Source organism: Ictidomys tridecemlineatus, chromosome 5, assembly GCF_052094955.1.
Source record: "Ictidomys tridecemlineatus isolate mIctTri1 chromosome 5, mIctTri1.hap1, whole genome shotgun sequence".
Taxonomy (NCBI): Eukaryota; Metazoa; Chordata; class Mammalia; order Rodentia; family Sciuridae; genus Ictidomys; species Ictidomys tridecemlineatus.
In genome coordinates this window covers 180,380,983-180,393,527 of record NC_135481.1, presented here as the reverse complement: position 1 = coordinate 180,393,527, position 12,545 = coordinate 180,380,983, and the positions used below count along the sequence as shown (strand labels likewise).

Below are 12,545 nucleotides of genomic sequence, written 5' to 3'. Positions count from 1 at the left end.
GGAGGCTCAGTCTTCATCCCCCACCCTACATTAGGACCCTATTCACTTTCACCACACTCTGCTTTTCCTTACATCACTTCCCCTGGTGTATAATTATGTACTGATTTGATTAAACTTATCGGTATATAGTGATTATTTGTGTTTCCTCCCCCACCCCTGCCCCAACACTCTCACCCATTACACTGGCAGCACACAGAGGTCAGGCCCAGAGCCCTGGTACTCTCTACACCTCTTTGCCTTTAACACTGCGCTTGCACATAGTAGGCACTCAGGAATGTGCCTAATCAGCTAATATATGAACACACTGACTCATTCGGGGCCCATAAAAACCCTGAGGTAGGCATTTCATCGACTTGAGGAAGCTGGGCGTTGGGGTGGCTCGCCTGCCCAAGGTCCAGGGCGAGGGGAGGAGCAGGCTCCAAGTTCTGAGCGGGGGTCTCTGCCCTTGTGAAAAGGCAGGCGCGGGGCCGGACTGTGCGGCGGGAAGCACACACACTCCGGACTGTGAGCCCGGAGTCCACGGCTGCAGGAGCAAACCCGCCACGACACGGCTCGCCAGGAGAACTAAGCCACGCCCGCCCGACTCCCTACGAGTGAAGATCACAATCTGCTGCATATGCATGAGGGGACCACGGGCCCGTGATTTGGGGCTCCCCAGCCTTCGCCTGATTAAAAATTCTCCGGTCCCGAAGAACCCGGCACCCCGTAATTTCTTAAAAGTACATAGGAGTCCTTCAAAGAGTTGTCTGTGGCGGAAATTGGGGGAGGGCCCGGCGAAGGTGGTCTCATGTGGGGCCATAGGATCAGGCGTCCGCTGTGGGGAGCTCGATCCCGCGAGGGGTCCTCGTCCGGCTCGACTAGAAGACGAAGGGGGCGTCTCCCCAGCTTCTGCGGCGTTGGTGGAGAGCTGAGGTGGAGGCAGGCTGCGGCAGCGACGGCGACGGTGGCGGCGGCGCCATGGCAGGGCTCGCAGGTACCGTGGCGTCAGCCCGCGGGGAGCGAAATGAGAGGCCCTCCTTGTGGCCGCGCCGCCATGTTGTCCCCTCGGGGTCACCTTAGGCGTCGCTGGGTCCCTCATTGGGTTTTCCTTCCGCGTGCCCGGGGGTGGGGGCACCCCTGTCCGGCGTCGGGTGGTTGCCCTGCTTCGCTCCGGCCTGGGCCTGGAGGGTCCCTTCCGGGCCAAGGGTGGGTCAGCGGGCTCCTGGGTTCTCGCTCGGGCCTCCAAGGTCAGCGCCCTCCCGGGATGGGGCAGGCAGGACTGGGGAGAGCGACCACTACCTCTTCGCCCTGGGACCCAGGCAGGGGGCCAACTTGAGGGGGGCCTGTCACTCTTTCCCCGCCACTTCAGTTGCCTTTTTTTTTTTTTAATCAGAAGGGGCATGGGGTGGGCGAGGCCCCCGGGTCCCGCTTTGGTGTCGGGTGGTAGGTGGACGCTTTGCTTCGGGTCGCGCGGGTGCTTCTCATCCCTCTAACTTCACATCAAGTCTGGACGTTCGTTCCCTTTCTTCCAGTGCATGGGGAGTGGCCCTCAAGGGCAGCTGAAGGAACGGAATGCCTGGCACACTCCTGGCCTGGAAAGGAAGAATGGGGGGATGGGGACCGTTGCTTTTCCCTTCCTCCTTCCAGACTGGCTTCGGCTTCCTTCCAGGCCTTTTCCATAATAAACGCTGGGAAACTGGGGTCTGCCCTAGGAAAGAATCTGCCTTTCTGTTTATAGGTTCGGATCGTCTTTTGTCCCTTTCAGGGAACTGGTGTGTTGGGGACGGCTTCTCCGCCCTGCCTGACACGGTCCAGCCATCCTGTCAGCCTTCTGGACGGCAACACCAAAGCCAGGACCAAAAAAAAAAAAAAAAAAAAAGTTTCCGATTCAGTGCTACCGCCAAGTGTTCGATCTTATTTGTTTTAAATCAGAGATTAATTGACGGCAAGCAAATCTCTTAGAAGGCTCATTGCTGGAAACTTGTTCAATTTCCAGTGACTAGATCAATTCTGTATCTGAAGTTGGTCTTCTTAGAATTGCTGCCAAAAGAGTGAAAGCTTTTTTTTCCCCCCCCTTCTGTAATATGTTTTTTCAAAGAGGAATCCAGCTTAGGCTGTCCTTTTTTGTTGTTGTTTGTTTTTGTTCTCCTGTCTTTGACACACATGCATTCCATTTCAGACCTGTCACTGTGTGATATACCAAAGGCCATGTGTTGCCTGCCACTCTGACTTCCTGCTCTCAGAATACTCAGGAATCTGGATCCTGTAGGAGGGGAAGTGGGGAGAATAAAGGGGACCATTCTCAGAAGAGATAGTAACGGGTCTCAGGGGCATATGGAGAAAGAGGTCACCCCAGAAAAAGAGACTGTTTTTATACTAGTGTGTGCACATATGTGTACACACATGTAAATCTCTGGAGGGAATTAAATGCATATTCAGACTCTCCCCCTGGGGTGTTTGTTTCTGAGGAGAAACAAGTTTGAAAATAGAATCTAATAAATCGCTTACAGCACAATTGCTCCCCCATCTAGCCATGTGTACTAAACTGTTGCTGGTTCTATAGTTGAAACTCAAGAAACTTGTCCCTTCTCTAGCCTTCCCCCCATAACAGCTATTCTTCCTTCAGTCACAACTCAGGTGCTTCAAAGATAGAGGTATCAAGTGTCACATAGCACCCACACTCTTGAAGTTTTGGTACCATCCCCCAGGATGTCCCAACTTCACCTTGTTGGTCTAAGAAAACTTGACATCCTTTTCAGGTATTCGACCCAAGGTGTGGGACTCTGACCTGTTGCTGGCGTCCCACGAAGCCCTTCCGATCTCACAATTCTCTTTTCTTGGCCTTGTAGGGACAAAGTTGGGAGGTGGGGGGTTAGGGAGGAATGGTTTAGGGAAAGGGGACATTTAGCTTTATGTACTCAGGGCTTTGCAATAAAACCAAATATCCTTTTGCTCTGTGAGAATAAAATTTTTTTATGATATATCTTGTGAAAAACATTTTATAAACAAGATGTGTTTGGATCAGACTTCTAGTCATTGCATGGCGATGGAAAGTCAATGCATTCCTTTTGTCCTCTAGTTGGTTAAATTTGCTGGTTAAGTTTGAGAGTGGGGACAAAAGGGATGCAGCCCACCAGGGCAGTCCTTGCCCAGAATCTATCATCTTAGTACATACACTCCGAGCCCTGCTGAAAGATGGATGGAGGAAAGGGCTTTGCCAAGATCATCTGGAAAGCCCTGGGGTTACCGGCAGTACCCTGCCTTCTGGAGGGGAGGGGCACAGGAAATGCTATGTCCAGAGTTGACAGGCCCTTCCATACTGCTTTGGATTCTTTCTGTGAACTCAGCTGTTGTCTAACTTGAACTGAGGTTAGAGCTTCTGGGGCAGTGGGGCAGTAGCACACCCCGAAGGCTGTGAGGGAAGGGTCAGCCTTCATTGAGAACACATGTTGAAATATGTGCCTGGTTCCTTGGGTTTAGTGTGGAAAAACCACGGAAGCTCCTTGTCTTGAGGCCGGTTAAAATATAGGCTTCAGGAGGGAGGAGGTGTGGGCCTTGCCTGCTAAAGAGTCACCCTTGGATAAGAGGAGACCTGCTTTACCTTCAGGCCATGGTAGTAGATATAGCCACCCAGTTAAGGAAGATAGAGTCTATCATTGCCATCCCACCTGAGTCCCGATTGCTGCTTTGGCAATATGTTTCTAATGTATGTAGGTCGACAGGATCTTAGAGGAACTCTTCCAGAGGGGAACTAAACATGAGGGGTGAGAGGGACCTGGCTGGGTGCCCTAGGCTGATTTAATTGATGGCTAAGCCAAGACCAGACCAAGATCCCACACAGTTCTCTGATGCTGAGTGAAGTTATAGGGTCTTCAGAGATGCTGGTGATTGGACCGAGGAATATAAGAGACTTGTTTAGGGAAGGGAAACATCAGATTCAAGAGGGCGAGGTGCTTTGTGCTCCAGCATGTTTGTAACAACTGTGACTAAGGGATTTGAGGAAGTGGCAGAAGAGATTTATGGCCTTCCAACTCCCTCCCTTGGTGCTGACCCAGGAACAGGTGTGTAGTGACAGGAATGGATAAAACTAGAGATGAGGCTGAACAGGTGGTGGGGCCAGTTGGTGAGGCAGTCAGCTGACCAACTGAGTCAGTAAAAGGAATCCTGACTCTCTGAGGAGTGAGGGGAGCAGAGCAGCTAGCCCACCCGTCCTGGTTGATGGCAGGGAAGAGTCCAGGGCCAGGGACCTGGTAAGCAACCCTTAGGGATAGAGAGGCCAATGCTGGGGGTGGGGGGTGGGGGCTGGGAACCCGGCAATGGGGAGAGAGAGCAGGGGAGAGGTTTCTGGAGTGGGGTTGGAGGTGGGGAGACCCTAGGGAATATCAAGGTTAGGATGGACGGCCTTGGAACATTAAGCTGGGGGAAGGAGGCGCCATACCACACCTCATATCCCATCCTCATTGCCTAAGCCAGGGTCCACCCTGCCCAGTTCCCACCTTGCCCAGTGCTTATTTCCTTGGGGCCCCTGAATAGAGACTGGAGTGTAGCTTTGTGTCTGAAATCATCCCCTTGGGCCTCAGTACCCCATTTTGAGTGTTACTCCCACTTTTTCCCCCTTCTCCCAAAGTGATATCCTGTGGTGGGCTCTTATTCCAGCACCGCAGGTGAAGGCTCCCACCCCTCTGGGGAAGGGGAAGTGGTCCCTTATTCTGGGACCACAAGTAAAGATGTCAACTTTCCTCTTTGGGGAGGGGCATAGTCCTTTATCTCAGGACAGTGGGCCCACACCACAGTGGGCACATTGGCCCAGCCTTAGCAAAGTGTGTACCCCCCACAAAATAAGCCACAAGAGACATCTTTTGGTGCGCCTCCACCGACCCGCAGGGTCCTAGGACACTGTGCGAGTCGGGGGAGGTACTGTTTTTTTATTTTTTGTAGAGGCGGTCCCTGTCCTCCAGGAGCTTACAATCTAGCTGGGGAGACACAACTAACGCACACTTAAACAATCAGTACAATTAGCGATTACCACAATATTGACCACAACTGCGTGAGACCTGGGAAAGCAAGATCAGTGAGGGGCAGGGGGCTCGGAGAAGAAGTTTAGTACAAAGATGGGATTCTTTTATTGGTTTTACAGGTCCAAATTAAGTGACACATTTTGTGGGGATAGGGTGGGCTTGGGAATCAGTGAGGAGAAAAGAGGAATGGAGGGAGCAGAGGCAGCAGGGCTGGAATGCTCGCCGGGGCACACTGTAGGCAAGGGACGGTGAGAGGGCCCCACTCTGTTTCTTAACCCCCCTCCTTCACTGCCCATGCCCTCCAGTCCCGCCACTGGCAACACAGTTGGCGCCTCCTCTGCTGCATTGAGATTCAGGGCTTCAGCTGGTGCTGTTGGAATGTCCATTCTGCTGGCTGGTGTGGTGTTTGGATCTCCTTGGTGGGGCCTATTGGCATGGCCGCAGCTCCGGGGCTTGGATAGTGCTGTCCCGACTTGGTCCAGATCAGAATGAGATGTCTACGCCCAGATCTCGGGGGTCTGCTCCCCCCACCCCTCTCAATCCCCACCCCACCTGCAGAGGGGCAGGTGCAAATGGGTTGGGAAGGGATCTAGTATTGTCGAAATTGCCGGTGCTGCTTCTCCGGGGGCCTACCAGCCCCTCACTGACCTTGGCAAGTGCTCCTCTGGCGAGGGAGCACAGGGGACCCCCCATTCCTGCGCGGCGCTGGCTCCCATGCTGGTTGAGCTGCACAGGAGCACCTGATGATACGGCCGCCCAGGGCTGGGAGCTGCGGCCTCAGTTGGGGGCTCGCTGCCGGCGCTCCCCCAGCACCTGCCGCCCGGTCCGGGACACCGTGTACGCCAGCTTCTGCAGGGAGTACCTGAACACCTGTGGTGAGAGACCCAGGATCCACCCTTAATAGAGGGCACCCGCAGTGTGTCTGGTGCTGCCGTGCCCACCCGCGCCCCACCCCCTGCCCCGCCCGCCTGCCCAGCATAGGCTGGAGAGGCGGGCGCGGGCGCAGCTTGTCCACGAGTCAGGGCAGCTGGAGCTTTTCCAACTGTGCTGAGAGCTGCATGGCGGCAAGCTGATTGGACCCACAACTTAGGTATACCTCACTTCTCGCAATGGGCTGTGTCCCTGGAGGATTTCGAAAAGCGAATCCTACCCAGTAAATGCAGCATTCCAGGAACACCTTGAAGGAAATATGCGATTCCTTTGGCAAAAGATTCCTTTAGCAGGGAATTCTTCCTGCAAAGGGAGCTTTTCGGGTAAATGATTTTATAGGCAAAGCGCTTTTTTTTTTCAATTTATTTTATGCAAAGCACTTTTGCCTTTTTTTTTTTTTCCAACAAAGTGATTTGTCCTTTTTTGGAAGCACTTTTTTCCCCTTCCATTTTTTTCGGCGAAGGGCTTTTTCCTCTAATTGTTTTATTCAAAGTGTTTTTGTCCGATTCATTTGTTTTTTCTGTTAGCTCCTTTGTCTGATTTTTTTTTCTGCAATGCGCTTTTTATCTAATGCTTTTTTCTACCAAATGCTTTTGAACGATTTTTTTTCCTGCAATGCGCGTTTTCCTCTATTTTTCCCTTTAGTTACTTTTTCTCTCTTTTGGTGTTTCCTTTTGTGAAGTGATTTTTTTTTTTCCCTGAGAAGTGCCTTTTTCTAACTTGCTTTTTGTCCCAACCCTGCAAGCGCAAATATATATATATGTGCACATATATATGTGTGTGTTTATGTGTATTTTTTAAAGAAAATTTCCCCGCAATGCGCAATTTTTTTAAGACGGAATTTTTTTGCTAGGCGAGCGATAAAGTCTTGAAACATACAAGCGCCCCGCCTCCCTCCTCGGGTCGAGTCTGGGTGTAGCGGGTTTCTCTTACCACGTAGGTCTCTAAAAGCCTCAGCGATCGTCCGCCTCGCCCGAGTCTTTGTTCCCAGCTGGGCGCGGGCGCACTGGGAAGGGTCTGCTCGAGGAGGTGGGCACAGGGAACCCGCGAGGGGCGCGCGGTGCCGCAGCGGCACTTGGGCGGACAGGGATCGCGGCAGTCGGGATAGGATGGGTTCGGGAGGCGGCAATCGCGACGCAGGGTTTGTGGGATCGGGATGCGCGCACCAGGAGCCCTCTTCGACCTGGAGTTCCCACACGCTTACCTGCAGCAGCACGCGGAAGATGTACCAGCCGATGATGAGCAGTTCAGCCGAGGCCGCTGCCACTGCCGCCATGGTTCCGAGAGTCCCGAGAGGGTAGTCGAGAGAGTAAGGGTTCGCCGAGATCTGCTGATCTCTCGGAGTCCGCTGTTGGGCGTACTGCCGCAGCGGCCGTGGCCGCGCCTTAAGTACCCTCCCGCCACCTAACTGCGCATGCGCGCTTGGGGGGGGCTGTCCAAGAGGAGGGGTGGCGGGGGGCGCTCTTCATTCGCCAAGCGAGAAAAAAATAATCCATCTGCTCTTTTCACACTGACCCCCGCCTCCTGAGTCCCATCTTAGCCCCCTTCCAGAAGATTCCGCCATGCCCGCTTTTGAATTTCCGTGTAAAATGGAGGGGCGTCACAACTCTGGGTAGAGTAGAGGGCAAGGGTAGGGAATGCAAGCCTCCTGTTGTGGCGCCCCTCTCTCTAAGCTCTGGCCTGTAAATTTGAGCCCAATGTCCAGTGCTATGCCAGAACGTACCTCCCGCACTGGTGGAAAACCTTAAGTTATGGGAGGGATCATCAGCCCGGTAGAGCAAAAAAAAAGATACTCCTTCCAGGAGTCATGGCATCGGAGGCTCCTGCTCAGCACTCTCCTAATATATAGTGTCCTCTGGTTCATGGGAGTCCCAGAGCAAGAATCCTTCGGTGATTCTTAACATCTCGCTTTTTATGGTAGCGAGAAGATCGGTATCTGCAGCAGTGGCGGTGGCTACTGTGGGGACCCGGGCCAGGACACTGCACTCTTACCGCAAAAGCTATAGTGTCTACTCTGTGGGAGGGAAGAGAGAAGGATTGGCGCCCTTTGTGTGCGCGAAAGGAATGAGCTCTACCGAGAAGGGGTCGGAATGTGTTCGGAAGAGTTTTCTACAGGACAGATCATTTCAATCTCTGCCTTCCGCACCCCTCCCCCAGATCCTGGTAGGTCTGCCTCAGCTTGCTTGGGTCTTTGTATCCCTTGTTCCACAGGGCTGGAGCACTGAGCCCGATTTCTCTACAGCCGCCAAGGCTTAGGCTACCGTAGCTGGGTAGCTCCGTTTCATAGCGAAGCGAGTCCCTCGTCTGCGCTTGTCTTGTGCTTCCCTAGTTGAGCGTGGGTTTTGCGGGTTCCTCTCAGAGCACCAGCCTGGTGGTTTCCTCCACGGAATGTTGCATTTGTACATGGGAAGACCAAAACCGGGTGTGCAGCGGGGCCCAGCGCCTGGTTGGCCTGCGGAAAGCACCTCTCTCCAACAAGCTACCTGGCATGGAGACTAACTGGCACTCACCCCTATATGGATAGGAAATTAATTTTGATTAAAAGCTCATGGAGGTCAGGTTCTGTACAATGCTAGCAGCAGATGGAGGCGTAATGATCCAAGGGAGTTCAGTTTGGTTGAAGTAGTATAGTGATTCTTTTCCCTACATCGACTTTCGAAGAAGAAGTTTGGTTTTGGCAAAATGACACTGGACTGTTTGAAAAAAACAAGACCAGCCCAGGCTGCCATCTTAAAATATTTGGTGCCCAGCCACTGCTGTAGCTTCCCAGACCAGAGCTTGCAAGGATCCATTGCCCACCCTCATACCGGTCCTGCAGTATGCTGCTGACTGCTTTAACTCACCATTCACTGGTTGCTCCAGCTCAGCATCCGTGCTGGGAGAGAGACTAGCTACAGAACCTTTCTTTACCACATGGGGGCACAGTATGGAACCCATGGAGGTCCTGTGGCAACCACAGGGCGGTATTGTGAGGTCTGGGCCCTCTGAGGACGGGCCGCAGCCCCAGGAGGCGATACATGATCTCTGCCGGGCAGGACCCAGGCAAAGCCAGTCCACTGTGCAGACCGTGCCAGAGCCCTCTAGGGGACCCCTCCCCAGTGGAAACCCCAGGGAGACACCTCAGGAGGCTTCCTGAACTGGTGGCTTGGAGAGGAGTAGAACTTCCTCGGGTGGGTGGGGAGGAAAGGGCATTCACATTTAACTGTTGTTAACCATGATCCATTTTCCCAAATAAGTATACATTCTGTTCCTGTTCTTTTTTTTTTTTTTTTGTCTGTCTGTCTGTTCTTTGTCTGTTTGTCTGTTGTGTTGACTTTTCTCTTCAGGATCCCTGCTGCCTTGGTGATCCCGGGCTGACAGCCAGAGAGCACAGCGGCTCAGCTCCTGGAGAGAGGGTTGAAGAAAGCGGAGGGCAGCCACCTGCGCCCGCTGGCTCCCATTAGGTCGGTTCCTGCAGCGGTGCCCGGCAGCCTTGGCGAAGGCCCTGCCCGGCAGAGATCATGTATTGCCTCCAGTGGCTGCTGCCCGTCCTCCTCATCCCCAAGCCCCTCAACCCCGCCCTGTGGTTCAGCCACTCCATGTTCATGGGCTTCTACCTGCTCAGCTTCCTCCTGGAGCGGAAGCCTTGCACAATTTGTGCCTTGGTTTTCCTGGCAGCTCTGTTCCTCATCTGCTATAGCTGCTGGGGAAACTGTTTCCTGTATCACTGCTCGGATTCCCCGCTTCCAGAATCAGCACATGACCCTGGTGTTGTGGGCACCTAACAGCTGCCCTGTTAGCTTTCTACGGAAGCCGAAGACGGGAGGGGAGGCATTGACATAGGTCATAAAGCATTGGAGTTTCAAATCCCGCAGCCCCGCGGGTGCCACATTCCTGACGGCGCCTTTTTGGCCTGTGATGTTTTATCCTTATAATGTGAATAATGGCACTGACCTGTGCTTTTATTGTAGAGTCCTATAGTCGTGGGTGGTCTTGTGATTGTGTGTGTTCTGTCCCCATCTGGGTCCCGGCTGGCAGGATGGCCTCTCCCCTCGCCTCATTACAGCGAGGAGTCTACATCCATCCTAGTCAACTGCCCTGGGCAGATAAAATGCCAGTCTCCTTGTCACCTCTGTGACCCCTCCTTGTCAGGGTCCCTCTCCTTCCCAGAATGTTACTGACACCTCAGTCCTTCTCCTGTTTTCCCTTTAGTTCTCTTCTACCCTTTCCTTTTTTTGGGAGCACCTGTTCAAGACAGGGCTCATTTTTGCACTTATCTCGAATTTGAAGAGATTGCTGATGCCCGAGAGCCTCGCTTTTTCATCTTCCTTCCCCTTTTCAGCAGGCTAGACAGAAATATGTCTTGACTGTTCATTGTCCACAAACCTCCAGTGTTTCCTCTGCTTCATTTTTAAGAGAGAAGCAACAGATAGAGGTTGTTCTTTCACCTGAGTGTCTGGGTTCCCGCTCCCCAGCCCAGCCTCGCTTCCTTTGCCCTTCCTTCCTGCCTTTCTCAGCATCCTGAGAGGGGGCCTCCTGTGTCTCCTGTGCATGCTCTGCAGGATGGAGGTATGGTGTGTTTGTGTAGAGCTAGTGGTCCCCTGCTGAGTGAATGGGAACATTCTTGTGTGTTTCATAGCAGCCGTGATCCCCTTGATAGGTGTTTGGATATTTTTGTGTGTGTGTGTGTGTGTGTGTGTGTGTGTGTGTGTACGTGTAAATACATGTGTGTATTCCTTTTAAAGAAGCTTTACCGAATGTGTTCTGATTTTGAGGTTTAGCAGTAGCTAGCTGTATGTAGTAGGTACCGCTGCAGTTTTTATTTAGCATGGGGATTGCAGAGTGACCAGCACACTGGACTCCAAGGTGATTCATACAAGACACAGGGGAGCAGTGGCCATCGTCCTCCCTCCAGGAGCTTCTTCGTTCCTGCGCAAGTAGACTGTATGTTATGAAGAACACACAGGAAGACTTTGTGACTGTCACTTGCTTTTTTCTTTCTCTGCACTTCAGTAACAAGTGTTGGCAAACAAGACTTTCTCCTGGCCCCTGCCCACTGGGGATCAGCATGGTTGTCCTTCAAGTCGGAACCATTCCTTTCTCTTGCCTGAGGAGGGAGGGAAGCAGGCCAGGCAGAGGACAGAACTGGAGGCAGTCCATCTAGGGAATGGGACTGTGAGGCCACACTTGTGAAACATTTGGACTGCTGTTGTAGAGCTTTTATTTCTGGTGTGTTCGTTGCACAGCTGTTTGAAATGTTTAATAAAGCTTTATAAACTTTACTTTGTGTTTTAATGTGGCTGCAGTCCATTTGGGCCATGGTGTTGGATTTCTGAGTTGGTGGGGGGCAGGGGGAAACACCGAGGGGCTGAGTCCTTGGCGCCAGAGTACCTTAGCCTGAAAATTTGATCTGCTCTCTGGAGAGCAGATGGTGGAGCTGGGGGATGGGGAGCAGGGACAGGCCAGGCGATGAACAGGAGGGAGTCTGAAAGTTTTCAGAGATGAGACATTTGCGTTTCTCAGCTCCCATGGCTTCCCGCCTGAAATTGTTTCCCTCCATAGGAGATTTGAGTAACTGATCCCTTGACAAACAACTTAAGACAGCTGGAGCTCTAATCATCAAGGATTTTTATGGTGCTGCTTTTGAAGTAAAAATAAAGTGAAACCCCTCATGGCATCTCAAGTGGAAAAATAAATAAGACTGGCGGTCCAACCAGCAGACTTAAGGTAGTGGCTAGAAGCAGGAGAGTGGTGCGGTTCCATGTTGGGGATGTGTACAGACTCCCATTGGCGACCGACCTTGAGACAGAGCAGGGAAGTTTGTCAGGGCCCTGAGGTGGACATCCACTCCTGACTCTGTTCTTACTCCCACGATCATAGGAGTGCTGCCTGCTCAAGGCATAGGGCTCTCACAAGGAATTACTGAGATAAGAATTGTGGAAGGGCTTTGGTAACTTCCTAGAAGTTACCTTTCTTACTTGGACTGTTAATATATTGCTATAAAGTTGTCTGCAGTTTTCTCCTGCTCTTTTAAGCCCCCCTCCCACATTGTTACTTTATTCCATTTTTCATTCCTAGCATTGCTTACCCAGGCTTTCCCTTGATCAAAACTTACCAAAAATTTATCTATTTTAGAGGTATTTTCAAAGAACCAAAATTTTAACCATCATATATGTTGGGTATTTTTCCTACCTGATTCATTGGTTCTTTTATCTATAACTTTTTTCTTTTCTGAGTTTCTGGATATATTGTGTGGTTCTGTAGTCTTGCAAGCTGAGGATTCATATATACAGAAAGAATGGTTTGTTCAACAAACATTGAGACCTTGTACTAGGCTTGCTGGGGATTTCAGGGGCAAGACCCAGGCCTGGCTCTCCAAGACCTCATGATTCTAGCCTAGTGGGAAGACTTAACAAAACAGACAATTGCAAATTCCAAAAACAAAACAAAACAAACGAAGGCTTTTGTGTCCTTACTCTCCTGTGGAGGCACCTGGGTGATAAATGAAGCCAAGATTATTGCTTATTTTGCTCTCCCTCAGAAAGCAGCTTTCTTTTTTAGGTCAAGCCCACTTAAGAGTCAAATAGGCTTCCCTCTGGAAGACTTGTGGCCCTTTCCAATAGGGTGCCTGCCTCCCAC

The 12,545-nt window shown here is 51.8% G+C and overlaps 2 protein-coding genes across 4 annotated transcripts; one reads left to right on the top strand and one right to left on the bottom strand.

Moving 5' to 3' along the window:
• The first annotated feature begins 533 nt into the window (after positions 1-533).
• On the top strand, positions 534-11,188 carry Blcap (BLCAP apoptosis inducing factor). Its single transcript, XM_021729512.3, has 2 exons — positions 534-973; positions 9,254-11,188. The coding sequence occupies exon 2, from the start codon at positions 9,428-9,430 to the stop codon at positions 9,689-9,691; it is 264 nt and encodes an 87-aa protein (XP_021585187.1). The 5' UTR covers positions 534-973; positions 9,254-9,427; the 3' UTR covers positions 9,692-11,188.
• Nnat (neuronatin) lies at positions 4,837-7,309 on the bottom strand. 3 transcript variants are annotated; one of them, XM_040273991.2, is made up of 3 exons: positions 7,132-7,305; positions 6,099-6,174; positions 4,837-5,867 (listed from the first exon to the last, which is right to left on the bottom strand). In XM_040273991.2, the coding sequence occupies exons 1-3, from the start codon at positions 7,201-7,203 to the stop codon at positions 5,638-5,640; spliced, it is 378 nt and encodes a 125-aa protein (XP_040129925.1). In that variant the 5' UTR covers positions 7,204-7,305; the 3' UTR covers positions 4,837-5,637. The 3 variants fall into 3 exon arrangements, with proteins under 3 accessions (XP_040129925.1, XP_005329909.4, XP_005329910.2); XM_005329852.5 differs by having other exon boundaries at positions 5,635-5,867; positions 6,094-6,174; positions 7,132-7,303; XM_005329853.5 differs by lacking the exon at positions 6,099-6,174 and having other exon boundaries at positions 5,635-5,867; positions 7,132-7,309.
• Positions 11,189-12,545: the final 1,357 nt, after the last annotated feature.